The sequence below is a fragment of the Brienomyrus brachyistius genome, chromosome 11 (genome assembly GCF_023856365.1).
Source record: "Brienomyrus brachyistius isolate T26 chromosome 11, BBRACH_0.4, whole genome shotgun sequence".
In the NCBI taxonomy this organism is placed as follows: domain Eukaryota; kingdom Metazoa; phylum Chordata; class Actinopteri; order Osteoglossiformes; family Mormyridae; genus Brienomyrus; species Brienomyrus brachyistius.
The window spans coordinates 26,169,845-26,197,030 of record NC_064543.1 but is presented as its reverse complement, the minus strand read 5'-3'; the positions used below and the strand labels follow the sequence as shown (position 1 = coordinate 26,197,030).

At 39.8% G+C, this 27,186-nt stretch overlaps 3 protein-coding genes across 6 annotated transcripts in view; 1 reads left to right on the top strand and 2 right to left on the bottom strand.

Annotated features, from left to right (window-relative positions):
- LOC125751898 (DENN domain-containing protein 2B-like) overlaps positions 1–14,031 on the bottom strand; it is a 58,919-nt gene extending 44,888 nt beyond the window's left edge. Inside the window, exon 1 of one of the 2 annotated variants that reach the window (XM_049031307.1) lies at positions 13,868–14,031. The gene's annotated coding sequence lies outside the window, so the exon portion shown is untranslated. Of the gene's footprint in view, positions 1–1,463; positions 1,631–13,867 lie in introns of those variants that run through there. The other variant, XM_049031305.1, reaches the window with a different exon arrangement.
- A 578-nt stretch (positions 14,032–14,609) lies between these two features.
- akip1 (A kinase (PRKA) interacting protein 1) lies at positions 14,610–16,024 on the top strand. The gene is made up of 4 exons (XM_049031329.1): positions 14,610–15,148; positions 15,305–15,388; positions 15,466–15,579; positions 15,666–16,024. The coding sequence occupies exons 1-4, from the start codon at positions 14,963–14,965 to the stop codon at positions 15,810–15,812; spliced, it is 531 nt and encodes a 176-aa protein (XP_048887286.1). The 5' UTR covers positions 14,610–14,962; the 3' UTR covers positions 15,813–16,024.
- A 109-nt stretch (positions 16,025–16,133) lies between these two features.
- On the bottom strand, positions 16,134–21,325 carry LOC125751910 (transmembrane protein 9B-like). Of its 3 annotated transcripts, none has more exons than XM_049031333.1 (4): positions 20,617–21,325; positions 17,345–17,453; positions 16,971–17,108; positions 16,134–16,871 (listed from the first exon to the last, which is right to left on the bottom strand). In XM_049031333.1, the coding sequence occupies exons 2-4, from the start codon at positions 17,426–17,428 to the stop codon at positions 16,728–16,730; spliced, it is 366 nt and encodes a 121-aa protein (XP_048887290.1). In that variant the 5' UTR covers positions 17,429–17,453; positions 20,617–21,325; the 3' UTR covers positions 16,134–16,727. The 3 variants fall into 3 exon arrangements, with proteins under 3 accessions (XP_048887290.1, XP_048887289.1, XP_048887288.1); XM_049031332.1 differs by lacking the exon at positions 20,617–21,325 and adding an exon at positions 18,305–19,085; XM_049031331.1 differs by lacking the exon at positions 20,617–21,325 and having other exon boundaries at positions 17,345–19,085.
- Between the last annotated feature and the right edge of the window lie 5,861 nt (positions 21,326–27,186).

Sequence of the window (27,186 nt, the reverse complement as noted above, 5' to 3'; positions counted from 1 at the left end):
GATGAGCTCTAGATAAGTCCTACAGATCTGTAATTTGCCCAGAGATCAGAAGGCAGCAAGGGGCTTCCAGAGCATCTTTAACGATCTGGTACGACTGTGAAACATCACATCGAAAGGGAACAAATACACGCATGCAACATGGAGGGCTGCAGCTGCGCAGTACAGGCATGCAACATGGAGGGCTGCAGCTGCGCAGTACAGTCATGTACCAAATGGATCATTTACCCTCAATGGCGGGATAACATATCCAACGGTAAATGCCATAAAACCTCTGGAGCACACAAGTGACAATGTGCTGCTGTACATTTCAGTAACGCCCCGTCCAGGGTCCAGTGAGACTGGTAAATGCACTGTGAAGATCAGGCAAATGTGATGTCCATTCAGCAATTGGAGAGTGATTTGCTTGTGCTGCATCAGTACAAGTGACCCTTTTACAGAAAAAGTTGTCTAAAATAAGTGATAAAACACCAATCATGCCAAAGCCGTATCCACTGAAAAATATCCAGCATAAAACCAAAAACAACTCTTCTGAGAAATATTTATTTCAAATTTGAATGGAGGCTGTATTTAATGAGGCTGAGAAATGAATGGTACCATCCCACCCTTACACGATACCTAGGAAAACAACTGCCTTCATTGGTTTGCTCTGTGAACTCAAGCCAGTCAGAAATAGTGTAAAGGACATTGTTCATCAGTACAATAGACAATCTTTTCAGAAAATTCAGGAAGGAGAGTTTACATCGGCTGAGCGGTGAAAACAGGAGTTGAAAAAGGTTTCGTGAACTTTTTCCATATAGTGGTCAGCTTTATAACATACACATAAGCACTGATTAAAAATACTAGGTTATATGAAATACAAAATTTCAACACTATGAACGTTTCATCGAACTAACAAACTGAATAATGCTTCGCTCTATAAAGGTTATTGTCGGACATCACCGGAGTCACAGGGCCGCTGGTGGAATCCTAGTTTATTTCTACAATAGTCTCTAGACTGAGTGGCATAATTTAAACATCCATAAAAATTACTCACTTGTCACGTCAATTAATTAACAGCAAAATCCACTGTGCATCTTAAATTGTTCAGGTAGTCTCTATCCTCATAATAACGTTAATGCGAAGTTAATTCCAACAATTAATTCACATATAGTTAGTCTAACTAAAACATATAGTGAAAGTATGCTTTTCTTTATCAGTCATCTGTCGTCATGGTACTAAAAACAACCGTTTCGTGTGTTAATTGTATGGATTATTCCAGTTATTTATGTCGCGAACAGTTAATAAATGCACAAATTATTACAGCATTATATGAAGTAGCTACAGTAAAGGTCAACACGGAAAATAAGTACACACTTGATAAAAATGTAATATCCAAAAAAAAAACATCGAAAATGATCTTAGCTTGCTGTACAGTGTTTTCGGCATTCCAGCTTGCAACAAATGAACAGCATTTCAAACATTACCTTAAAGCCACATTTCTTTTTCCACACCATTCTTATTTTTGTATTTCCCACAGACAAGAGTAAAGTCCAACTATACTTGGAGTAGATTAAAGCAAAACGCGCTCTTGTACTGTATCCAGTCGCGCAATGTGACAGCATAAAAAGCGGTACTCCGTATTCTCCGCAGCAGTAAGTAAAGGCTGAAAGATGGAAAGAGTCCAGGGAGCTGCGCTGTCCGACCCCCACCCCCGTCACCCTTTGCTTTTGCATCGCTGTCACATAACGCATGAACGCTGTGACCTCAGAAAAAAAGTAACTTTAATTAGAAATACGAAAATATGTAGTACGTAATATGTAGACTAATTATGTAGTTACCAATATGCAATTTTTTAATGCAAATTTATGCAAATTTAATTTAAAATACGGTTAATGCATTTCCAGTCCCTGAGTTTGAAATTTTAACAAGATCTCTTCACTGAATTGACATAACGCCTTCAACAACATTCATAAAGACATCCCTGCATTTTAAATCATTAAATGGTGCATAATAATAATAATAATCCATCCATCCATTTTCCAAACCGCTTGTCTTACTGGGTCGCGGGGGATCCGGAGCCTATCCCGGAAGCAATGGGCACGAGGCAGGGAACAACCCAGGATGGGGGGCCAGCCCATCGCAGGGCACACTCACACACCATTCACTCTCACATGCATTCCTACGGGCAATTTAGGAAGTCCAATTAGCCTCAGCATGTTTTTGGACTGTGGGGGGAAACCGGAGTACCCGGAGGAAACCCCACGATGACATGGGGAGAACATGCAAACTCCACACACATATGACACATCCATGCTGCCCAATAACAATAATAATAATAATTATTATTATTATTATTATTGTTGTTGTTGTTATTATTATTATTATTATTATACTCACCATTATTATGTATCTGTCATTTTATTACATTTTGATCATAAGACCACTTCACATGACCCTAATGGGCAGCATCTGATACTTCTTGTCCCTCGTTAGTCCATATCATTAACGTCACTCCTGTCAGCCCGGTTCTGCCCCTATTCCAGCCTTCTCATTTGATCCTTAATTCCCGGCCAACGCACCTGCACTTTTAGGGGCAGCGTGTGGCTCTGTAGGCTCAGCCTATGTGCTTGTAATTAGAAGGTCGCGGGTTCAAACCCAGCCTCAGCCCGTGGGTCCTTGAGCAAGGCCCTTAACTCCCTGGGCCCCACTATGGGTTGCAGCCCCTCGCAGACAACTTACTCTATGAAAAAGAGCAAGTTGTGGGAGGTGCAAAAACAATTTCCCTACAGGGATCAATAAAGTATCAATTATTATCTTATTTCCAGTCCCTGATTAAGTTTAATAAAACTTGTTTCACTCAAATCCTTCTTTCCTAATAATGTTACATATATGTTAAAAATACAGGTACCTGTCGACATACACCCTATAGAGTAACATCCAATTGTATTTATGTCCAAGGTCCATAGTAAATAATATACACTGATAGAGAGATGCCTGAAAGCGCATGTAGTAGGACGTTAGCAGGTTACCACACTGATACTGATAGGCCTACATTAATTCCCCCGTGTTGTTAAAATGCCAGCTGGGTCTGTTCTTAATAGTAAATTTTGTTAATATGTAATGTCTGCCATGGCATTCGAGTCTTTTCATGAGTATGTAGCTGTGTGAGTACTGAATGTGAGTAGTGAATGTGAGTACTGAATGTGAGTAGTGAATGTGAGTACTGAATGTGAGTAGTGAATGTGAGTACTGAATGTGAATATTGTGTAAACTTTTGGCTTTCACGTCTGTGCTGCTGCTAGTTCAGGCTAAAGAATGTTTTCTCCTGCCAGCCTGGAAGAGCAGGATCTTCACACCTTCATCAAGGTGCTGAGACTGCAACGACTCTGCCAGCACCTTCAGCTGTGAGCGCCAAAGTGGTTTGGTGTTGGCAGAAAGGGCCAAGGTGCCAACGCCATGCCTCCCGCCACAAAGCTGCAACTACAACACTCTAAGTGCCATGAAAAAATCTCTGTCCACTAACAAGCCCCCAGCCCCATGCCATGCCCCCATTAAGTGAGCCGCCTGAGGACTGCACTCACCTAGGCCACAGGGCCGCAGTACCCCAATCCAGCACTCCCCTTCATTGTTGACACGGACACTAGTAACAAGGGCCTTGGCGCAGTATTGTCACAGGCAGGGCCTCAGGGGAGAGGATGGTGGCATATTGAACCAGACGCCCAGCTACCCCAACAGAAAATAATGCATGAGCTGCCACAAGCTCCTGGTGGTCGTTCAGGCCTGCTGCCATTTCCACCTGCACCTCTGTGGATGGCGCTTCCAGCTTCGTGGCAACCTCACTTCCCCCCACCGGGTTGCTGGCCAGAGACCCTCCAGGGGGTCGATATATTGAGGCCCAGCACCATTGGCTGAGAGTGGAGCAGGCAAATGACCCAATGTTGGCTCGAGTCAAGGGCTGGCTGCAGGTGGTGAGGCAGCCAATGTTGAGGGAAGTCTCAATGACATCATCATTGTATAAGAACAACGATAAAAAGTCAAAGGGTAAAGGACAGCAACTTCATTTTAAAAATTATCCTAAAATTGATTCAGCATCTCTGTGGTCCAGTATCAACCAAGATCGTCCAGCCCCATATCTCTACCTGGCCCAATCTGATCCCAATCTGAGCTGTGGACAAGGACACACCAGGAGAGTAATTTACTGTATGTCTGGGAGACTGGGGAGTGTAGCACACCAGGCACTGCAATGACGCTGGCCTCCAGTGCATCTGCAGGACTTTTTGGTGGGTCTTGGGGTCTCTGGGGTTGGCTGACCCCTTAGGTGAGGGCAATGTGATACCAGCATGTATCTGTAAATAGCATTAATGAATATATATATTTGTGTATTTCTATTATAAATAGAACATGTTGTAACTGTGTAGCATTTGCTGTGGAATTTGTGTCAAAGAAAATGTTTAAGGTTATTTCTCTGGGTTCAAAATGTATGTTTGCTCAGAACAAAAAACACAATTGAGCATTAGAACACATGCGAATTAAGAGTAACACATAAAAAAATCAAGAAGAATTTCTTCTGTTCTCCAAAAAGATGTCTTGTTGGACAGCTAGGTGAACTAGCTGTAAGGTTTCCAAACCTCTCTTCAGGGGGACCTCAATCATTCCTTGTATTTCATTTATTAAATTTCACCACCAGCAGAAATGATTAATTAACTTAATAGGTGAATAACTCAATGCAGCATTGAACAGCCAAACATGGTGGGATAGTGATCAAGTCAAAAAATATATGAGTTCATTGGATGGTTGGTGGAAATACTGAGTGATTTTAGGAGAGGTTTTGAAATGGCTAAGCTGATTTACTATTATAATTTTACACAAAGATGAAGATCATTTAAACATCATTTTCTTTAAATCGTAAGACTTGCACAGTACTGTACTATTATGTGTGTGTCTGCAACTTCTGAAAAATTAAAATATAACCAAATATCCAATAAAAATCAACACATTTACAGGATAGTTCGCAGATCCTATCCTTATAGTCCTGCATATGTTCCTATTCTTTATAGCCCTTTAAAATGAATGTTTCCTGCACAGCCCACAAGCATAGGAAACAAGCCATGATTTACTGTTTTTCACAGTGAAAATTTGTAATAGCTGTATTTAGCAAAAGTGCACTGGGGAACAAATTATATCAAAAGACAAGTGCATACAAAGCAAGGTGAGTCAGCAGACTGGTAGCAGGCTGGATTTCTGAAAATATGCTTTATTTAGATACGAGTTGTGGCCAGATTACCCTCTCCCTTGAGTGAAAAAAACAAAACATATGTCTACTGCTTAGAAGAAGATGCAAATGCAGTACTATGCAGTACAAATATAGATATTTCAGGTATATTTTAACAGTTTTGATATGTCATGTATTCTTATTTAAGACACGGGGGGGTGGTTAGGGTTAGGGTTGGGGGGGCAGAGGATCATTACTGAAACATCACATGCAAAAGGACTTTGATGTGACTAAATTACAATTACACACAGTTTACCTGTCATTTACCTGAATGCCAATTAGCCATATGGGTCAGTCACAAAAGAGGCCTGACAACTGCTATCTTGATATGAGTTTGCAATACAGCATGAGGCACATAACAGAGTGATAAATGATCCTAATGGTCAGTGTGCAAACTGTAGTTGCATCAGTCATAAATACCACAAAATTATTTTATGTTTTTGTCGGGGAACATTCAAAATTCCAATGTATTGGCATGCAAGAACAGAGATGAAAAGTCACAGGGGAGTGGGCAGTAACTTCATTTTAAAAATGACTCCCAAACTGAATCAGCATTTCTGTGGCTCAATATCAGCAAGTCTTGAAAGGGGGGGGGAGTTAGAGGAGTTAAGAGGAGACAAAAGGGGCACAAAACCTGGCCTCCAGAGTGATGAGAAAAGGACATTTACTCAGATGGGTCACCTTTCACCAGTTTTCCTGACTCTTGATGGGTTTACATTGATGAGGCCCACAGGAGGCCTTCAGCCCCCGATCTTTGTTGCTATGGGCAGCCATGCTGTGGGAGTGATTAGCACTGTTAATTGCTCTGCATGGTCATGTGAAGTCCAAGGAAACTGGAGCCACATCACAGGACAGGAGCACTCTGTGGTGTCCCATCCAGGGAGTTCCCTGGCCTCGTCCCCTGTGATTCCTGGAATGAGCTGCAGGCTCACCATGACTAGATAAGTAGTTATGGATGATAAATGGATGTACAGTGAATCCTTTGTTCTGGTGAACACTGAGCACTAGAAGAAAACCTTGAATTCAGAAGACATGAAAGTAGGTATAAAAGGTAAAAACAACATTAACTAAGAATGAATTCCTCACAGTTTGTACTAATCACTGGATTTATTACATACCTCACATATACTCCTCTCTCTTGTGTATCTTGTGTCCTGTATATCTAATCTGTCAGCATTATGCCCTAATTGTTAGCCGTTCTAACAAAAATTTCCACCATCCTTGGTCATGTTGTAATGAAGATTCTGGTTCAGTGTTATCTGCATTGTTACAAATTCTGTCAAAGACAGATGCAACCAGGCAAAAATACGGTAACTGCTCAAGCAGTCAATTAAGTCTGTGTTTATACAGCACCAGTGAAAAGTTTGAGCACGACAAGCCGCCTACAAAGGAGATTGATACTGTTACATCACATGATCAGGCCGCCTGACCTAAACCCGGTACATATGGTCTTGTAGGAGTTTGACCTAAGAGGGAAGAAAAAGTGGCCAATTAGTGTTCAGCATAAATGTGGGACCTCCTTCAGAACAGCTAGAAAATCATCCCGGCGGGGCACCTCGTGAAACTGCTGTAGAGCAGAAAGTACCCAAATCACAGAGCCCCCCCCCCTCCCATTTTTTTGTAATACTTTTTGGGTTGGTGCATAATTTCATATATGGTTTTTTTTTTATAGTATTGTAATCGATATAAGTATTCTAAAATGTCCAAAATAGTACAAATAAACCTTTATATGGGTAGGTGTGTCCAAACTTTTGACTGGTACTATATGTGTTCATTAGGGCGTCACAATTCATTACCAAAAAACTTGTGATCAAGAAGTTCAAGGGCATGTCGATTTTTGGTTAGAGGAATTATTGTGTAAAATATTAGGCATGTTGAATTTCGTTTAGTACTGCCTCACAGTCATCATTTATAATAAAAAATCCTTTTTTTACTGCTAAAACTGGCATGTATGTCACTTGCTGCTGTTGCCAAATGGTGGCATATATTTTACTTATCACATTTTTTATCTGGCAAAGAATAGCAAATCGCAGCAAAAGACAAAATATAAATTATATGTCCTTTGACACAACAGCATCCAAAACTGGACATTTCAATGGAGCTTGTGTTTTGTTGGAACATAAGTTGGGCAAATATTTGTTACGGTTGGCATGCAAGCATCATGTGCTCGAAGTAGTGTGCAGCAAGGGTATTCAAAAAGCTGTTTGGTGTTTCATCAGGTCCCAGTGTGCCGCTATTTCGATGTTTACAGGAAGAATGGCCAAACATTGATCAGTCTCATTTCATGGCTTGCAGTGATGCTAGACAAACTGACAATCTGGCAGATCTAAAACGTGATGCAGTATCATTCAGTGCCAGTGTATTGACAAGTGAGAGTCTTCCCAGAGAAGATAACAGAGAACTGTTGGAATTGACGGTTATCGTTCAAGGGGAAACACCACCGAGAGGTGTTCGTTTCAGTGCTCCAGGGGCATTTCATCATACATGATGGATGAATAAATTACTTTATGTATTAAAGAGAAATCTTTTCCAAAGTCAGCTTCGACTAACCAAGCACGAGAGTTCAGCCTGCTTGGAATTTGCAATCTTTGTAACACTGATTTATGTCAAGGCATGGATAACTTCTTCATACTCATGCGACACACCTGCAATTGACTTGAACTTCATTCAGAGTTTGATAAAGTACAATTCAGTAAATAAACCTGTTTCAGATGCTGCTAATTCAGCTATGCGACGCCTCCTCTGGTACTTGGGTCAAGAACTAGCCCCACTTAGCTTGTTCTCAGATTTGGTTCCTGCAGAAGTGAAGCAGCGAATGGCTGCACGTATCTTTGAATCAGATCCGCAGCCATTTAATGATGACTTCAGCGGTAAAACTCTTGACTATTTCATAGGACCAGCATCTCATTTCTTGGTACTTAAACTGAACACTGACTTTCTCTCGCATGACGTTGATAGCTGGCCGGACCAGGATTCGTTTCAAGACGCTAAAAAGATTGCGAAATCTCTGAAGGTGGTGAATGATTCTGCTGAACGAGCCATTGCCCTGGCTAGCAATTTCAACTTGTCCATGACGAGGCATGAAGAAGAAAAACAGTATTTATATCAAGTCGTAGAGGCCCATCGCAAGAGATTCCCGAACGCTAACAAGTCGACGTTTCTTGAACAATTCCAGTGACTGATTAGTGTATGGAGTAAAATGAGAACTGATTAACAGCAGTACAATGAGTTTATACGGAGTTGCCCAACTTCTATTTGTTAATTTATTATTGTTTCGGCAACTAACTTTAATGCAGTTTTGGACACTTCAGATGTTTTCATTTATGTGAGAAAATAAAAAATGTCCACTTTGAAATTGATGAATATTGAATAATGTCCTTGTTGCAATAATTAATGGTATATTCAGCTGTTTGTATACAAATACAATTAATACATGAGACTTTATTTCAGTTATTTTTGCACGTTTGCATGTTGAATTGAAAAGTTTTGACCGCAATGAGGCAGTACTAAATTTTAAAATTGTACAAGATTGGACAAGAAAACTGCACAAGACATTTATCATACATAATTTTTTGACCCACCCTACTGAACTTGTACAAATATATTTTTTAAATGAACAGACAAATTATACTGAGATTCAAAAACACTAAACTTGATTTCTTTTTTTACCTCAACTATACATTTTAGAGTCAACTGCTCAGTTTCAGTCCACTGATATCAAAAGTGCAACTTAAAGATTTTTTGCAAGAAAAACTAGGCTGTTCACATGATCTGGCTTCAGTGAAGCACGATGGCAGGAGATATTTCCAGCTGGGCGGAAGACCCTCTCTTTTGCTAATATATTGTAAGGGTTAAGATTTGGAACAATTCCGAGCCAATTCTGCTTATTGCAGACAAAGGGAAGGGGCGACTATAATTGTATAGACATTTGACCTTGTGAACAGGTTAACTCAGTTTGCTCTTATAACTCTGTTTGTTCTTTGATTATTACCACTTCACATAAACATTTTATGAATAAAAATCTAGACCTGAATTAATTTCCAGACAATCCACCCCAAATTGAATGCAACAGCACTATGTGAATACATGGTGTGGAAAGGGAGCCTGCAGTAGCCATCTCGTAAACAAAATGTTAAACTATGAGGTTTTTCAAACTTCTTTTTTTTATTGCCAGCCCCCCTACTCAGCAAACTTTCTCAGTGGCAGTCCAGTAACTAACTAGCGAAACTGTCACGTAACCCAGCGTATCACTTAACCCTGTTCTTTCATGTGCCTGTGTGGTGGCACATGAAAGAACAGCTGCAGCTCTGGTGAATTTACATTAAGACAAGTCACACAAAGTTGGAAACAGTGGTAGGCACATATTTTCTAGGGGGGGGGGGGGGGGGGGGCTCTCCTTTTCTCCCGCCTCTTTAAATCCTGTTTAAGGCCCGCAGATAGATCTTCAATTTCCCATTCAATAAAAAATTATGTAATGTCATTCTACTAATAATCATCACTAGCAGGTATCACTGCCAGTAACCCCCCCCAACTTGGTATGAGCAATATTAGACAAAAATTGGGCCAAAATTTACATATCAGTGCACCAATAATTTCAGTTTACTATAATATTTGCATTCAGTAAATTCTATTGTGGCTCGGCCTCCCGAACACCAAGGTGCTGGGATAGTGTTGCTTTTTAAAATGGCATATATAACACACTATAATGTGGGACGGCCCCCACCCAAGCCTAGTGCAGGGGGGCTAGAGACAGAGCTTGTGGGGGAATTAATTGGGGGAAGGAGGTTACGGGGCCATCTACTAATTACACTGTTGTTATGCCGACAGCATCTGATTTGTCTATACTTTTTAAAAGCCTTAAAATTTAATTGACCATATCTAGACTAAAACAAAAACCACCCCCTGAATACATGCAACAGAATTAAAGATATAGCAAAGACCTTTATTTTACATACAGCACTACTCCCATCACTTTTTGTACAAAAACATATATAAAAAACACACCGTTTCACTAATAATCCTAATCTAATAATATAATAATCCATTCTACTATGTCCTAAGCATACTATATCAGTCAGACCATTCCCTGAAAATCTTAGGGGACTTGAAGGTAGGTAAAGGTCAGTGGCTTTCAGAAGTAAATCGTTTTACATTAAAAATCCAGTAAAAAAAAAACACAAAAAAAGAGAAAAAAGGAAGAAAAAAGGGGAAAAAAGGAAAAAAAAATAAAATCCAGTACTAAAACATGCCCAGAGAAGGCATACAGTCATAAGCCTTATACTGTATGCAAAGAGCTCAAGTACATAACAATGAGGAATGCAGCCCTGTATAAGGCTACTTTCCAGTAGGTCAACATGTCAACACTGTGCTACACCAGCTAAATGTAAATCTATAGAGATGTATGCAGTTACCATATGTTGCCTGTCACACGGGGTTATACCAGACATGATAATGCCACCCACTGTGGGCCTGTCATTGCCACATCACAATTTCTATTCCCAGGGAAAGGGCTCCCTTGGACGACCTGCATATGTCACTTAAACACCCACATTAATTAAGAAGGGATTTAGGGACACATTTCACTGCCTGATTATTTGACCTGTACCTGTTCTAGCCATTTTTCATGGTCCATTTTGACTGACACTAAATCAGAACGTCGACCCACATAACACGCCTCTTGCACAATTATGACTACAAACAAGAACTACCACTGACATCAGGAAAGAATACATTTATTCACTCATTCTTAAGAGATCCGTATCTTCAACATACTGAAGTCCCTGTCAGGTGAATAATATACAGTATGGTATTTCCCTCGACATCGGCAATAAAAGACCTTTCACTCTACATATTAAAGTGTGATTAGTTCCATGTACCGTGTTTCATGGTGTTAACCTCTGCTGAACTGATGCAGAAGACCAGGTTACCTCCTTTCTTCTCAGACAACTTAAATATTTTCTTCACTTTAGCAACTCGGCACACACCCAGCATTTTGTGTTTTTCTATGGAAGATGTATATGCATGTATGTCAAAAACAGACATAGCTCATTAGCTATAATTAACATTGCACAGATGATCTGATGGGACAGCTGTCTGTCCACACTGGCCCCAGTGGCATCAGATTTTAGATATAGTAAGTGGGACAGCCTGCCAAGCTTTTGTGGGGCATAAATTCTGTGTGTGTGGACTATTCTCATCTAGTTTGGAAACAAGGCCATGACTTTTCTAGAGCATTTCTTTTCCTCAAGATTAACAGGAAGTGAACTGACTACTGAAGATTGACATCTACCTCCTTGCCACTTAAACACTCTCACACACACAGGTTTGTAATTATATCTCTGTGGGGACTCTCCATTCATTTCTACGGGGAAAACTCTAATGCCAACGCAACGACCTTAACCCCTACCCAGCCCTAACCTTAATCATAAGTAACCAAACAAAATATGAGCCTTATGGTATTTTTGCTTTTTGATTGCAGTCATAGAAAAAAATATTTAATGAAAATTAAAAATGCTCCCCACAACGTTAAAATATCAGGTCTTTATCAGAATTGGGGGAACATTTGGTTCCCACAATGTAACATAAACATAATCCACACACACGCACACACTCTGAGCTTTTGTAGACAAAGATTTTGAATGCCAAATATCATCAAAAATACCAACAAACTGTCTCTTAGTGAACACCTGTTACTTCGTACTGTGGGATGGTCCACTGTTGGAATTTTATTCATTTATTACACCTGTTGTCTACGTTAAAACACACAACACACAGCCTTACAAACTGCCGTTTGAATGTTTCTCACTAACTGATTTTCACCTGAACATCTGGTAGTAGGCAGTCCTATTCATACATACATGACAGTGTTTTTGAAACTGATGTATTAAAGCTGTTTTCGGTATATGAATTATACTGATGATGACAATTGTATTTTGGAATTGTATTAAAGTTCACTAGCAATGGATGGCTTGGAAGATAATATTATTTGATATTTTAAACTTATTTTATAATATTTAATATTATACTAGACATTTTGAGCTGCTATGCTGACAATAAAGAGTTCGAAGACGGGTGAATGACTGGACAGACAAACACTTTTTCCTTCTCTCTTCAGTTGTCTGCCTTAATCTAGGCTTTAATCTAAAGTAAACTAGTTATTTTCAGAAAACAAAAACAAAACAGAAACTCGTATGCACTCTTAAAGCTGACTGAAACAAAAGTAAAATTGAAAATGCAAAAACTAAATAAAAACAAAAACTAAAGATTTTTTTAAACTATAGTAACCCTGAAAGAGGGGAGTAACAGCATTCTTTATAAGCATAACATGTTTACATCAACAGGCACAAAACTGTACTTGTGAAAACTGAATCAGTAAGTCAGACTCTGCAGACAGTGCATAGCTCTTCCTTGACACAGCAGTGAAATTGACTTTCATATAAACTTTGATATGTACAGAATATTATGTTCTATTCGGTTGTATTATGTGGAGCTGCCAAATTGTCCACATGTGTGAATGTGCATGTGAATGGTGTGTGTGCCCTGGGATGAGTTATTCCCTGCCTTGGGCTTGTGGTTTCCAGGATAGGCTCCGGACCCCCATGACCCTGCATGGTACAAGTGGTTATGGAAAATGGATGGATGGATGGATGGATGGATGGATGGATGGATGGATGGATGGATGGATGGATGGATGGATGGAGACGAGCAGGAGGGGGTCTTGAAAAGAATTGAGAAACACCCCTACAGTCTGAGTTTCTTGCAGGCTTGTTCTTATCTCAGTGTTTTGAAGCATTGTGAGGTCAGATGAATCTTTTTACTGGGAGGAAGAGATTAAGGCAATTCAAAATACACGAGATAAGACCTATGTCTGAAAGTACTAACCAAGGCAAATATTTTGTCAAAGGACAACTTACTAGCATTGTATGTGCGCGAGTCCATCATCAGCATAGCCCATGTCGTTTAGTCGTACCCCTAAATGAGTCACTTGTACATTATATGGTTATACTCCTGTAGACCGTTTCTGAAGGAGGCAGACTGAACTCATATCAAGTTAAACAGCGCCCTCTTTAATCGCTAATACTGTGCGCTACATCTCATTAAGTTATTGGACCGTACTAAGGCAAACACGCAGCTTCGTTTCAAAGAATAGACCAGGTATTTTGGATTTAGTTTCATTAGTCAGTTACAAGCACCAACATTTAGAAATTGAGTCAGAAAAAAAGTATAATTTCACTTTAAACAATAATGCAACAGTAATGGAATAATGATAATACTAATAGTAATCATAATAAACAAATTAAATAATAATAATAATAAGGAAAAAGATACAAGAGAAAAACAAAAAACAAATGGGTTATTTGGGAATTGAGAGTGGTCTGGTTACTTAATTAGTTACTTGAAGTAATCAGTCGTGCAAAACAGCCGTTTCGTAAATTCTACAGAACTTTACATCGCGTTTAAATTACAAAACATTAAAAATATTTATTTATTTTTATCCAATAGTTTTTCCCCACACAGACGTTTATAAGTATGACATAAATTAGTTGAATGTTCATTATCGCTGGCATTTAAAGTTAGTACGGTTGAGTTATCTGGAAATATATTTTAGCTTCCTACCTCTGTTTGTATTATTTGCTTTCTTTGTTTTTCAGAAATCCATATCTGGATGCAGCTTGCTTGCTCCTATATGAGATGTGCCTGATCATAACCGGTAACATTATTCTTTGGATCGCTGCTTGAAAACAGGAGCGGGGGAAAGGACAGGAAACGATGACGATCGCTCCATGACTAGTAACATATACACGGCCTAATTTAAAAAAATCTTATGGTTCTGTGATCCTGTTCAATATGAATATATTTGGCCAGATAAAGATATTCACAACTGAACGTGAACACGGCAGATCTTTCAGCGTCATTCACGTTTCGTGAACATGTTTTGTTGAAAACGAATTTTAATACGTTTAAGCTAAATGCAGTCAAAATCCAGACATGTTTAACGACATAAGCTAAGTCAGTTTGTGATGTTTTAGCAATTTTAGTAAGCTCGGATGTTAAGCTTAACCCTGCGCCCTATATTGTTGGGTTTTTTTGTGCTGCACGGACAAGCAGCCAACAGACGGCGCAACAATTAAGCTTTTGGCATCCTGGATAAACTTTCTTTCATCTTGCACATGAATTAGCTAACATATTTTGGAGTATTTCAGCTATTTAGCAGAACTAAAAACAAAAAGAAACGGCGATATAACATTACTAACGTTGCGGAAATGTCATTTTTGATGTTAGCTTAGTTTCTTACTTAAACAACATTTCCCTGCGACCATTGCGGCGCCGCATGATTTAATTGAATTGTCAGCTTTTGTAAAACATGCCCTATCACTCAAATGACAGTGCTAACATGCTTGGAGTATCATTTAATACAAAGAAGGACCCCGATCAAGTACTGTTTTATTAAGAGGTAATAAATCAACAATAAATTGCGTTTGGAAAATAAAGCGGAAGCATGGACCTTAAACCACACCTTTACTAAAGTTCACGTATCTCTACCGGATCGTTCGATCAGTTATGGAAACCTGTTATTCACTAGATCGTTATTGAAAGCAAGTAATTTGCCGCAACAGAAGGAAGCAATTATGCCATCAGGGACGTCATTTGCTTTATATGTAGGATAGCACGGAATCGACGGAAGTTTGTGCGGTTTTGCATCTTGGTTTGATGGCGACGCCAGTATGGACTGAATCGTCTCTGGCTCGCTCATCGCGACTTGGGCTGCAGGTGCTGGAGAGGGCACAGAAACGCAGTGTAGACTGGAGAAGTGTGAGCTGCTCCGGCCGCCTAAGGCCACCGGAAGATAAGCCGAGGAGCGATGGCCGGGATCGGACCCAGTCGGGGAATCGGGCGGTAAAGGCGAAACACTTTTCTAACATTTAATTTGATAGATCTTTTGTTTCGGGGGTTTTAATATCCTTAATTTTGCGTTTCTCTGGCCAGACTTATGTTAGTATTTAGTGAATAATCTAATGAATAATAAACATTTGCTTTTCCACCCCACAACAGGTAGATGAACACGCATGTAGCAAGCTGAACAACACGTTTGATACCGTCTTGCAGTTTATGGCAAACACAACCTATCAATGCAAGGTAACATGTAACTGTCGTAAATACTATTTATCGGAATTTTATTCGAATATGCATTTATTAAAATTTTTATTTGGCAGAAATTCTACTCGTCTGTGCCTGTTCATGACCCCAGTGAGTATGAAGTGAACCATGTTTGTAGGTATCATTCGCGCAAACATCCTGCGCCACCCCGGACTATCTGCACTAAAAACGTAAGGAATGAGCCCTTTAATGTCATAAGTGTCGATGCTGTCGTAACATGTGCGCCTATGCTTAGCCATATTAATCTCTTTTCCAGGAGCAAAAGAGCGCACCGGAGGATTTTCACATTTTGGTGTCTCCTGGTACTTACAAAATTACTGCTGCCGCTATGGATGCAACGCAACAGACCCATTTAGTTCAAATTAAAGCAGGAGAGAGTGTCCGTCTTGCATTTCATCTTTAGTTCACTGCTTGTATGTTTTGTCATAACAAAGAATTTATTTGTGTTCTTTGAGTATTCCAAAGAAGATTCTTTTTTTGCCAATTTTAAGCCATAAACATGTAAGTGAAGATTGGATTTTTATATTTTGATAATATATGTCTGAGTGTATTAAATTCATATAAAAGCTTTTATATACATTACTATGTAATGAAATAAAGATCTGGTGTGTTTCACTGCTTTTAAAAGTAAGCATTTTCTATTTTCCAGTATGACTTTTCATATTCATTGTTCTGGATTCCAGTTAAGTGGAAAGTAGTCAATACTAAAGTTAATCAAACTGTACATGGTTATGCAGTTTGTTTAATCAATTTCATTCAACAAGCAACAGTTTGTGGATCACACTGTTGGTCTATATTTTCATAAACTTATTTTATAATAGATTACTACATTGATAAAAGGAAATATTAAAAATACAGAATTCACAAAGGCATTTGGAAAACAGCTAAAACTAATTATCAAAGTCCTGAAATTTTTTATACACAACAAGAATCCTGTACATACTTTTCTGGAAAGGCACAGGTAATTTAAACAATGCTGATGCAACTGAAAAGCTTTACTTCTGCAAAGTCTCAATACTTTTGAATCAATGGCAGGATATATGATAAAGCATCACTCTTAGTCATGGAAGTATATAAATGGTCAAAGCACCTCCTACATTTGGCAGTACCATTTGTGGACAAACGGGGCAACCTTTTCATCAAACCTGAGCTCACAACCCTGGAGTGTCAGGCAAAAAACTAGAAATGCAATATTACGCTGAGGCAAAGATCTTGCTCATCTTCACCACTGTGAAGCTTTAAAAACAGACATGAGAGTGTGACAGGGAGCCATTTGCAGTGATTACTTTAATGCTTTGCATCATACGATGCGTTCGGCTTAGCTAAGCACCACGTGCTGATCAAAGACAGACTTTCTCTGCTCCTGCACCTGCCTCCACCAGCGCTGCTGTGCGTGCTCCACCTTGTTCAGCACGTTGGTGTGAGACGGCACATCACACGTATTACAGAAGGGCTGCTGGTCCTGAAACAGACATAAAGATTCTTCTTTGCAATGCGATCAAACAATGGCAAAATTGCCTATTAAAATCCACATACATGCTCTGGATAAAACAATACACACCCCAACATCATCATCATCATTCTGGATGAGCTGCGAGTGTCCAAACAGCCGCCTCTTCAGCGTGGGCTCCAGTAGGGTCAGGTAGACCATATAGAGCAGCAGCAGGCCCAGGATGGACAGGTAAATGATGGTGGTTACCTACAGTACAGGGTGTGGATGCTCCATGTACTGCACAGTCACCCTGTAAATCTGCATCTTTATCCTGGGCAAAGTGTGTGAGTGTCCTGTGAAGGCTTTGTGTCTAATCCAGGGTGACCATGCCTGTTGTCCTGTTTTTCCTAGGATATGGCGGACACTGTAACACTACTGAAAAAGCAGCTATGAAAGGATGGGTGGATAGATGGATGGATGGCTGGGTGGATGGCTGGACTCACTTTTATAGTCCCAGAACTCCGCTCCTCGTATCTGCATTCGCAGTGCAGACAGTAAGCCTCCACATCTTTTCCTTCCACAGGCATGGGTTTCACTGCATGTAAGCAATTGCTGAGGAAATGTACAATATACACTGTTAAGACATTTATATACAAACAATATAAAGACAAAATGTCAAAATGATGCATTCTGCAGATGGTCTGTCAAGCCAAATTATACGGAGATACTGTTCCTACCAGTCCTTGAGTGAGACATTCTGGTTATAGATCTTGCCATGCATATCCTTGTATGGGGGGAAAATACATTTACATCGTATATCTCCTGCATTCTAATAAGAGATGAAGGGATTACATGCTTAGCAAAAATGGTTCTAAGTAGGCTAACTGGGCTTCAAAACGCCTTCAGATCCATTTCCAAGATGACACAGCATGAGCAGAGTAGTGGCCACAAGTCACAAGACATCAGAACATTTTCCGCAAGTCAAAATAGTACACTCGTTTTGCAAACTTATGGAGTATGGATAAATTTCTGTAAATATTGTATCCATCCATCCTTCCATTTTCTGTAACCACTTCTCCTATTCAGGGTCACGGGGTGTCCAGAGTCTATTCCTGAGGTTACGGGCGCAAGGCAGGGAACAACCCAGGATGGGGCGCTGACCCATCAAAGGGCAATATAAAAAAATTTTAAAGGAATACAGCAGGCACAGAAAAGAGATTGATTATGAAAAAATAATAAAGGCTGTCTATATCATATGGCTGAACATTTGCTATATTATGGTCGTAAGACTGCAGGCATCTGAACTATTTTCTTTAAATGTAACTTTTATTAATTACCTATTAATTACGTACGAATAGCTTCTGACAATAACCATAACCATGTAAACTATACGGAAATCTGAAAATGTCAAAGGATTATATCAGTTAGTACCACGCATAAAATATATTCCAATGATACTGTACCTTTGCAGGATCCGCTGACAGTATCATTAGAAAACAATCCAGTAAATACAGCTGTATACATACGTTAATACAGACGTGAAACATCGCTAATCTGAGGATACTTTTGTAATTTTTCCTTTAAAAACATTCTTTTCAGAGATGATATACAGTACTGATTAGATCACATAGCGACTCAGCTGTCAAAACATGTCATGCGATTAGTTAATCGGGGAGAAAACCATTTCCGGTCCGTCTAAATATGCTTCCCCGAGTAAACTTTTAGACCATCCTGTCGAATGGAACTTTGCCCTTCTATTTTCATAACTCTGTTTTGCACATTCATATCATTAAGCCAATATAACGATAAATGTAAGTTATATTTATGTGTCACCATAACAGGGCCGGTCCAGCCGGCAGCGCACTTCACGCCCCCTACCGATCATTACAGGCGATGCCAAATACGTGTGCACATATTAAGAGTGAAATACAATATGCGATATATATCCTATAACATAGATGAAGTTTCACTTTGTTTCGGACGCAAGTGAAATCAGGGTTGCCGTCTCTCACGCATCTGGCGTGACATGCTTTCAGACTCTCACACTCACGCAACAAATCTTAAAGCAAATCTGCATTATTCCATTAGAAAGCTAAAATTCGCTAAATCAAATATGTTGGGGTAGTTGCAAAGTCTACAGACTGTTTACAAAGTAATAAAACTGGGACATACACATGAATGTGTATGCAGATTTGTCTCGAATTGAAAATCTGTCGCCAGCCAGCCGACCAAAGTGACCTTGTGAGCTGGCTCTCTGAATTTGTAAAACAGGGAATGCCAAAATAATGCAGGGAATGGCAGAATAATTTGTATAATAATGATAAATAATAATAATAATAATTATTATTATTATTATTATTATTATTATAAAAAATATCTAAACAACACGTTTTGCGTATATACTGAGTACGCGGCTTAACTGGAGAACTACAGTATGAACATTTCCATGTATCCATGCGCATAGTGGATACGAGAGTGTTGCACTTGTGCGGAGAAGTATTAACCACAGGGACGGATTATGGGTTGTGTGGCCCCTAGGCAAAATGTTTGCGAGGCCCCCCCCCCACCACCAGCACCAGCACCACCACCACAATTCAAGGGCCCTTGGCAGCCAGACGCCCTCCCTATAGGGTCAGGGGCCCTTGTAGGCAGAGGATCAAAGAATGTAGGCCCTCTAAAATAGACAAACGAAAATACATTGTTGATAAGCGTTGCAAATTGTTTTGGGCTAGGGGCCCCACGGGCCCCCTGCACCCCAAGGGTCCCTGATTAACCAGCCTGTAGTCTTGTTTTAATCTATGTAGCGCCTTGGTCCAAGAGAAACGCTGTTTCTTTTTTAACTGTGTACTGTACTCAACTACGTATAGTTACATATGACATTAAAGACCTACTTGACTCAGTAAACCTACTTGCCAAGCACATGACAGGTTACAGGTACTGGTTGCCTGATTTTGTTTTTGGCAGTGGTCCCACAAAATCAATTAAAATATGATCAAAGGGTTCCCCCGCCACAGGTACAGGATGCAAAGGAGTTCATGGGACCATCTGGTTTGGTTTCCCAATGCGCTGAAATGTGTCACAAGACATAATATTGTGGAACATCTCTTTTTAGCCCTGGCCAAAATAAATGCTGCCATATTCAGTTGTAGGTCTTCCGAATACCAAAGTGAGCAGAAAAACAATGTTTTTGTGGCAACTCCAACACATAATGTATGATAGCAATGGGGAACCACAAGCTGTTTAAGTTCCACCTCACCCAGGGTTGATTTCCAGCGTCATACCAACACACCCATTAACCAAGTGAAAGTGGGTAAACTATCAGCCCTTGCATTTTCATTTTCTAGTAAGGCAAAATATTTAGAAAGAGTACCATTGGACTTCTGGGCTTGCACCAGACTATCAGACAAAATAGACAAATTAACATCAATCTGATAGTATGCATAGTCCCTTTCAGGAGGACTATCACCCCTAGAAATCCCTAGAATTGTGGGTTCAAAAATGTCTCACTGAGAATCACCTCTCCAGCATCATCTTGCCATTTAGCCTGAACTATAGTCACAACACACGCAGGATAATACTTCTCACTAATGTCATTTTCCCCAGAGGTAGGAGGAATAATAGGGAACGTATACAGCACTACAACAGGCATAATTCTACTACCCACTAAATCATTCCCTAATATGACTGAAACACCGACAGATCACAAGTTAAACACAATTGCTACTTCAAAAAATCCTGTTACTAGCTCTGTAGACAAACAGACCTGAATACTCACATAGCCCGTGTTCAATTCCTTGAACAGCTACATACTTCTGACCAAAGGCAACGTTAGACAAGGGAAACAGGGCAGGATCACTATACTACACTATCCTCACTACCTGATATAGTGTTCACACAGCTTACTCCTTTTGACAATGCCTTACACTGCTCCTCTCTCCAGAGGACAAGACAGTCCACAATTTGATATCCTAATTGATGGCAATAAAACATTTGTTAGAATACATTGTATGTGTCATGCCCGGCTCGTCCGCTCCACCTGTGTACCACGCCCCCTGCTTACCCACGTGTGTTTCCCGGATCGTACCCAGCTGTGTCCGTTTGCTTTCAATCAGTCCTGTGCATTTAAGTCCTGGTCTCCCCAGTTTTCCTGGTCTGTCATTGATGTTAGTTGGCGTCTTCTGTTCCCTGCCCCGTTATCCTAAATAAACCCCTGTTTGCTCTAATTTCGCCGTGTCTACCGCTACCTGCCTGTCGATCCGCAAGATCGCCGCTTCGCTCAACCGCGACCCGTGACAGTATGTGCCCAAATATGAAGGGAGGGAGTATTTAGAGATGACAATGATTATCTTCCCAGTGATGATTTGTGGCTTATCCGCTCTTTCAGAGTGCCAAGAGTGATTCTGGTAGAACTGAGTGATGAATTAGCCCTAGAACATACCAAAAGGAACTGGCAGACAGATCAGGGATATCCCAGCCCATTTTGAGTTCCATTATTCCTCAAGTTGTGCCTTGTCAAGATATCTTGTCAACTGTCAAGATAATATTTTAAGTTTCCCTAGTGTGGATGTATGGGCGAACATCTGCAACAATATCCAGCTCTCCAAATGCTGTCGGTGCTATTTTCTGCATACACACACATTGCAATAAAAGAACAATCAGAGAAGCTGCTTTTGTGCACAAATAGGCAGTATTTCAGTTCAATATATTTAGAATACATGTGCAATTGCTTTTGAGCATTTTCTGATTTGTATTTTAGTGGGCGGGAACAAAAATGTAAGAATATACTTTATTCTTACTGTATGTGTCTGACGCATTTGAAAGTATTAACAAAAATGTGTCGTTTTTTTAATTTGTTTTCTGTAATTTTAAGGACCTTTATCACTAGGCTTACAGACATTTTAATATAACCCATCACTGTCTGTGGCAAGATGCAAGTAAGTCAAGAAAGTCACTAGCCTGCTAGTGATTAAGTTTACATATGGTAAAGGTTCATTGTCTCTTCAAATGAGTGCTTGCAAATTTAAGGATCTAGGAAATTAGCTTAGTCTACTGTTGCAATAATACACAGCTGCAGACTCTTAATGCCACTCTCTGGCTCCTTCCGGTTGGTGGACGCATGTGCAGAAAACAAAGAAACAACAACTTTTTTGCTGTTTCACAAGCTTTCAAAGTAGAGTTCCATGGCACCTTTAAACTTAAAGGCCTGTATTTGCAGTAGAATGGTCATGCAATTTGGATTTAACACCAAAAAAATGTCCCTGTGCGTGCAGCATTTAATGAATTACCCCTCTATACTTTTTGCACTGCACTTGAGATCTGAAGAGTCCTTTAATTCAATAGCAAGACCACTACAATTCTCTACATGTACATCAGTTTAACCAATCATTATTTAAACTAATCAAATTTTGTGTCAAACTTCACAATATTTTAAATAACCTCACAGACACAAACCATACGCAAAATAATCCATATTTATTTAATAGAAAAACAAGAATAAGAAGTCTTATCTTAACCTATTCTTATCTTATCCTATGTAATCTTATGTCATACTATCTTACTTTAATCTTAACTTATCCTATCTTAGTCTTATCTTATTCTATGTTATCTTACATTATATACAACCTTATCTTAACCTATTCTTAGTCTTATCCTATGTAATCTTATATCATACAATCTTAGGATTAGTTAAGATAAGGTTAAACTACCTTAATCTTATATTATCCTAAGTACTTGTGAGATGTCTCACCTAATTATTTACAGGTTCTATGAAAAACTATTTACATCACACTGATAGCCCATCTCCACAGCCATCTCCAGGACCCCGGGGATGGCACACAGCTGATCCAGCGCCTCATCAGGAAACATCAGCTCAGCTTGGGCACCCTCATTATCACCATATGAATAGTGACCCCCTGAATTTTGATTCCTCCCCTGCTTGCAGATGTACACTGCATGCTGAAAATCGTTCCAAAACTGATTACACCAGTAATGAGCAAGGCACTTGGCATCATAGGTCATTTTAGAATAGTTGCATAGATAAAAGTTATGCATCTTATTGAATCTTTCCATTTTCTCAAAAACAACAGAAGGGGAAATAAGTAGGGGTGTCGGACCCGTAACCAGCTCAGATGAGGGGGCTGCAGCTTGCGCTGGAACCTGATACAGAGGGGTGGGATGAACTGTGGCTGGAGGTGAAGATGGGTGTGGAGATGGGCTTACAGGTGAGACTACACATGGTGACGGAGGAGGAGAGTCTGTAAAAAAAGATGGGGATGGAGAGGAGGCAAAAGAGGATGGGACTGGTGATGGAAATAAGAAGGAAGTGGAGGAGAAGGCTGGTGAGCAGGGCTCAGGCTCTGACATTGATGGAGTGCGACACAGGATGGTAGCAACCTCGTCGTCACTCTGGGTGAGATCCACACACGGGATCTTGTCACCCACCTGGATTGAATCAAAGGGGTTACTGAAGGTTAGCAGGTTCTGCAAATTTTTTGTAAATGGCCCCTTCTGTTTTTTACACTTCTTTCTACGGCCTGACCGGCCTCCCGCCGTATTTCTACGGCGTCTTCTGCCCTGCTGAGCCCTGCTGGTCGCCAACGGGATGGGAGCAGATCCAGATATGGTTTGGGAGCTGGGTGCCGGTGGCCCAGTGCGGCATTTCTTCTGACGGCCTCCACTGCTGGTACTGGTTCGTCCTTTTGGATTATAAAGATAGGGGACACACATTTAATTAAAGTGAATCCTTATGTCACTCTACAAGAAAAGTACATCACATACATCACAGATATCGCACTTGGCAGTCAGTATTGCACATTGAGAGAAATTCTGCCATCTTATCGGATATAGGAAACACATGCTTGGGAGACTTATGCGCTGGTCTTGAATTGGGCTGCCTGCATTTCAGCAGGGGAACTTGACCTATAAAAACACACCATGTAGTGCACAGATTCCCTGATATGCAGAACAACAGCGAAAAACAACACTGGAAAGGTTCATGTGCACCAAATTTACAGATGTAGCCGCTTGAATTTTCCCCTGTTTCCATGATGGGGCCTTGGCTGGTCCTTGGCTGGTCCATGACAGGTCCCTGCTGGGCCTTGGGTGGCACCTTGGCTATAATGAGATCCCCCACGATGATGTGTGTAAAGTACTTGCAATGATTTATCCATCCACCAGGGAGAGCAGTGATTATGGAAGCAGAAATGACTTACCTGAAATCAGGTATTGTAACTCCACTGCAGAAAATGAAAATCTAAGGAAGTATAATTTTCTTATATTTAGACAAAATTCCAATTTCATTAATAAACTGACTACACTGCAATAGATGGCCTGAGAAATGTAAGAAATTGTTTCTGTTGTGAGGCAAAGATGGCCTAAAACTAGCAAAATGTGTTTTAGTCAGTTTATTGATGAAATTAGAATTTTGTATTTTACTTCACCTTTTGGAGATAAGGCGGACCCAAGATGTGTGCAATACAATAATTACAGGCCTAAACAAAGTAATACGGTTGCTTGTGGAGAATAAAGGTGGACAGAGTGGAAAATGAAAAATAAAAATGCTTATGGTTCTGTACTGTGCTTGAATAAAACGGACGCATTCCTTAGTCTGTTCTGTCTTTCCTTCTGGCTAACAGTCTGAAAGGCTGCTGATGGCTGCACATTCACAGGAGGGCTGGGGGCAGTCACGATGACGTGTGAATCTGTCATAAACTTCTCTGCTTGGCCACAATGAAAAGAGATATGTTTGCAGGGGATCAAGGTGAGGTTGTTTTCTTAACCTAAGAACACTGAACCAACGGTCAAGCATGGTGGTGGTAGTATCATGCTGTTTTGCTGACAGTACTGTACATGAGAACATTGCAGAAAGACAATGGGATAATGAAGTAGCACTAGATAGATAGACTGGGATTTTTTGTCATAGTACCAGACACAAAAAGAGGAACATAAAAGAAACATAGCATAACAAGTATTTACTGTAACCCTATGGAGTCTGAGGCCTCTCACCCACTTTCAAAGTAGTCTGACAGGCCTTGACATTTTACTGTTTTTCTGAATTGCTAAAACGCATGTCCTAAAATCTCTCATCTCCTGTAATCAAACCACTAAGCACAAACTCTAAAATTCAAGCTAAACTCACAAAACCTTACGCTTGTCTTGCAAAATCAAACAATCTTCTCAAAACTATATTATCTTTGCTCAAAAGCAAACACTGTTTTCAGACCATGCATCTCGTCAGTTGGGTAAAGGTACACTACTGAACAGTCATAGCACTCTACAGCAAAAAATGAAAACAGTACCAATCAAAACTGTTGTTGACATGTAAATGAGAAACCGTAAGACTATAATAATAGTTAAAAAAAATGATGGTCGTCTACCATATGACTGATAATTAATATGTAACGTTTGCCATACTCAGTACTCCAGAAAAGTGACTGTAAAGAACAACGCCAAAAAGTAAACAAACGAGAGGCATATTACAGTAAAATGTTGTGCAACTGCCAAGCCAGAGTCACAGAAGAATATTCATCCTGCCTCATCGCCATGTCTCAGGGCTGGGTCTAGCGATGCTATCCCTTGTTGAGTGATGCAGAAAGAATCCTCTGTGTGACCCATTTGTACCTTGACTTCAAAATGCAACTCCTATCCTTCTATGGCACGTATTCTATGTTCTAGTCACTCTTTGGCTTCCTCAAATGTTTAGAAATGTGTGTGAATAGTTTTGAGTCATTGTGTTCAAATGACTACTGTGTGCTGGCTGCGCTTAACTTCTGTGGCCTGTGTTTTCTATTTTGCATCAAAGTTCACCATAGCGCAAAATGTGTTTTGATGAATGGGAATGTGTTTTGAGTTTTGCAAAAAGGATGACTGAGATCTGCAAATTGTGTCTAACTAGGTGACCATGGTTTAAAGTTTTGCCAAAGAAGTAACTGATTCAATAAATGACTTTTGGCAATCGGCAGTTTTGTTCCCAAAACGATTTCTAATATTTCAGCAATTCAGAAAAACTGTTAAATATTTCACCTGTCTAAAAAACATTTATCCCAAAGTGCTACGAATGCTTTTATTCAGCACAAACTCAGCACCAATAATCTGTCAACATTTAGAATGTGATTATTCTATATATATATTTTTTTTTTGTTAAAATCTACTTTAAACATACACTTTTCAAAAACTTATTTTCAGTGGTGCTGACAAATTGTAAAAAATCACATTATAAATATTTCTAGCCTAAGCTTGAGTTCTGAAGCTTACAGACATAGGGGATGGCTACACAAAGGTGAATGAGACATTCAGAAAATTGTATGAGGTTTGATTACTAAAGTGTTACAACTTTGAAGTGACTTTGGAGTCACCAGACCTTTGCATACTGTCAATGGCCCATCAGTCTGGACTGTCTGTCACTGCTCTTCACACCAATCAGTTTGGAAAGGCAGTGTGAATTTTACAGGTTTTTTTTTCATTTGCTAAGACAAATACTGCAATACTGAAGTTGCTTTCTCAAAACTCTTCATGCAGTCACCACAACATTTACTTATGTGGGCTAAACTGTTTAGCATTTCACTTTGCTTTCATACAAAATGCAATCAATGACTAAATGCTTCAAAAGCCATGGATTCCTGTCTCACTCACAATATTACATTTTCAGAGGCCAATTTGCACATACCTACATACTGACCCAAAAACTGCTAATAAGACAGTCAAAACTGAAACATGTCATTTTGCTAAATCACTATCAAGACCCTTTCTAAAACAGATTGTAAAAAACACATAATACAAAGAAATTATGTCAGTTGACACAAGATCAAACAATGAATGTTGGATGCCAGGATATTCCTCCAGAGCAATGCCAAGGATGGATCAGGCATGTGGAGATGTTACCCTAGATACTACCCTGTCTTAGCAATTGAAAACAACTGTAAGAAAAGACACAATACTAGCCTTTTTACAGTTTATAACATGCAACGGATTAAACGTCGATGAATAAAATGTGCAATCACATTATTCCAGGAACAATGCAAAACAATAAATGAATATTAGAACAACAAATTGTCACTCCTGATCAGGATGCCAAGCTTCAAAACAGTTCCTGTCTCGTTACTGTATGACATCATAGCGCTGGATTAGTATGTACCGGCATGCTCGCTATCCAAGTACCTAGCCCTGTTTGTCTCCGGTGTTGTAAAAACTTTGGCTGTAGCTTCAGTTTACTTTAAAGTATCAATTATGCCAGAAGCTTGCTAATGGCTACCAAAAGATTCTCGTTGATACTTGTTGTACTTGTGTATGAACTTGTGACCACAACTAAAATGTGTTTTTGTAAAGAAAGCGCCATCTCATGGCAACA

Bases quoted from the DNA above. Each gene is read 5' to 3' on its own strand.
- LOC125751910 (XM_049031331.1), bottom strand. From the start codon at position 17,530: ATGCATCATTTTGACATTTTGTCTTTATATTGTTTGTATATAAATGTC. The intron at 17,109-17,344 runs GTGAGTCCAGCC...CCTGTACTGTAG, and splicing joins GGAGTTCTGGGACTATAAAA to GTAACCACCATCATTTACCT. The intron at 16,872-16,970 runs GTGTGTATTGTT...TGTCTGTTTCAG, and splicing joins ATGATGATGATGATGTTGGG to GACCAGCAGCCCTTCTGTAA.
- akip1 (XM_049031329.1), top strand. From the start codon at position 14,963: ATGGCGACGCCAGTATGGACTGAATCGTCTCTGGCTCGCTCATCGCGA. The intron at 15,389-15,465 runs GTAACATGTAAC...TTTATTTGGCAG, and splicing joins ACACAACCTATCAATGCAAG to AAATTCTACTCGTCTGTGCC. The intron at 15,580-15,665 runs GTAAGGAATGAG...TCTCTTTTCCAG, and splicing joins GGACTATCTGCACTAAAAAC to GAGCAAAAGAGCGCACCGGA.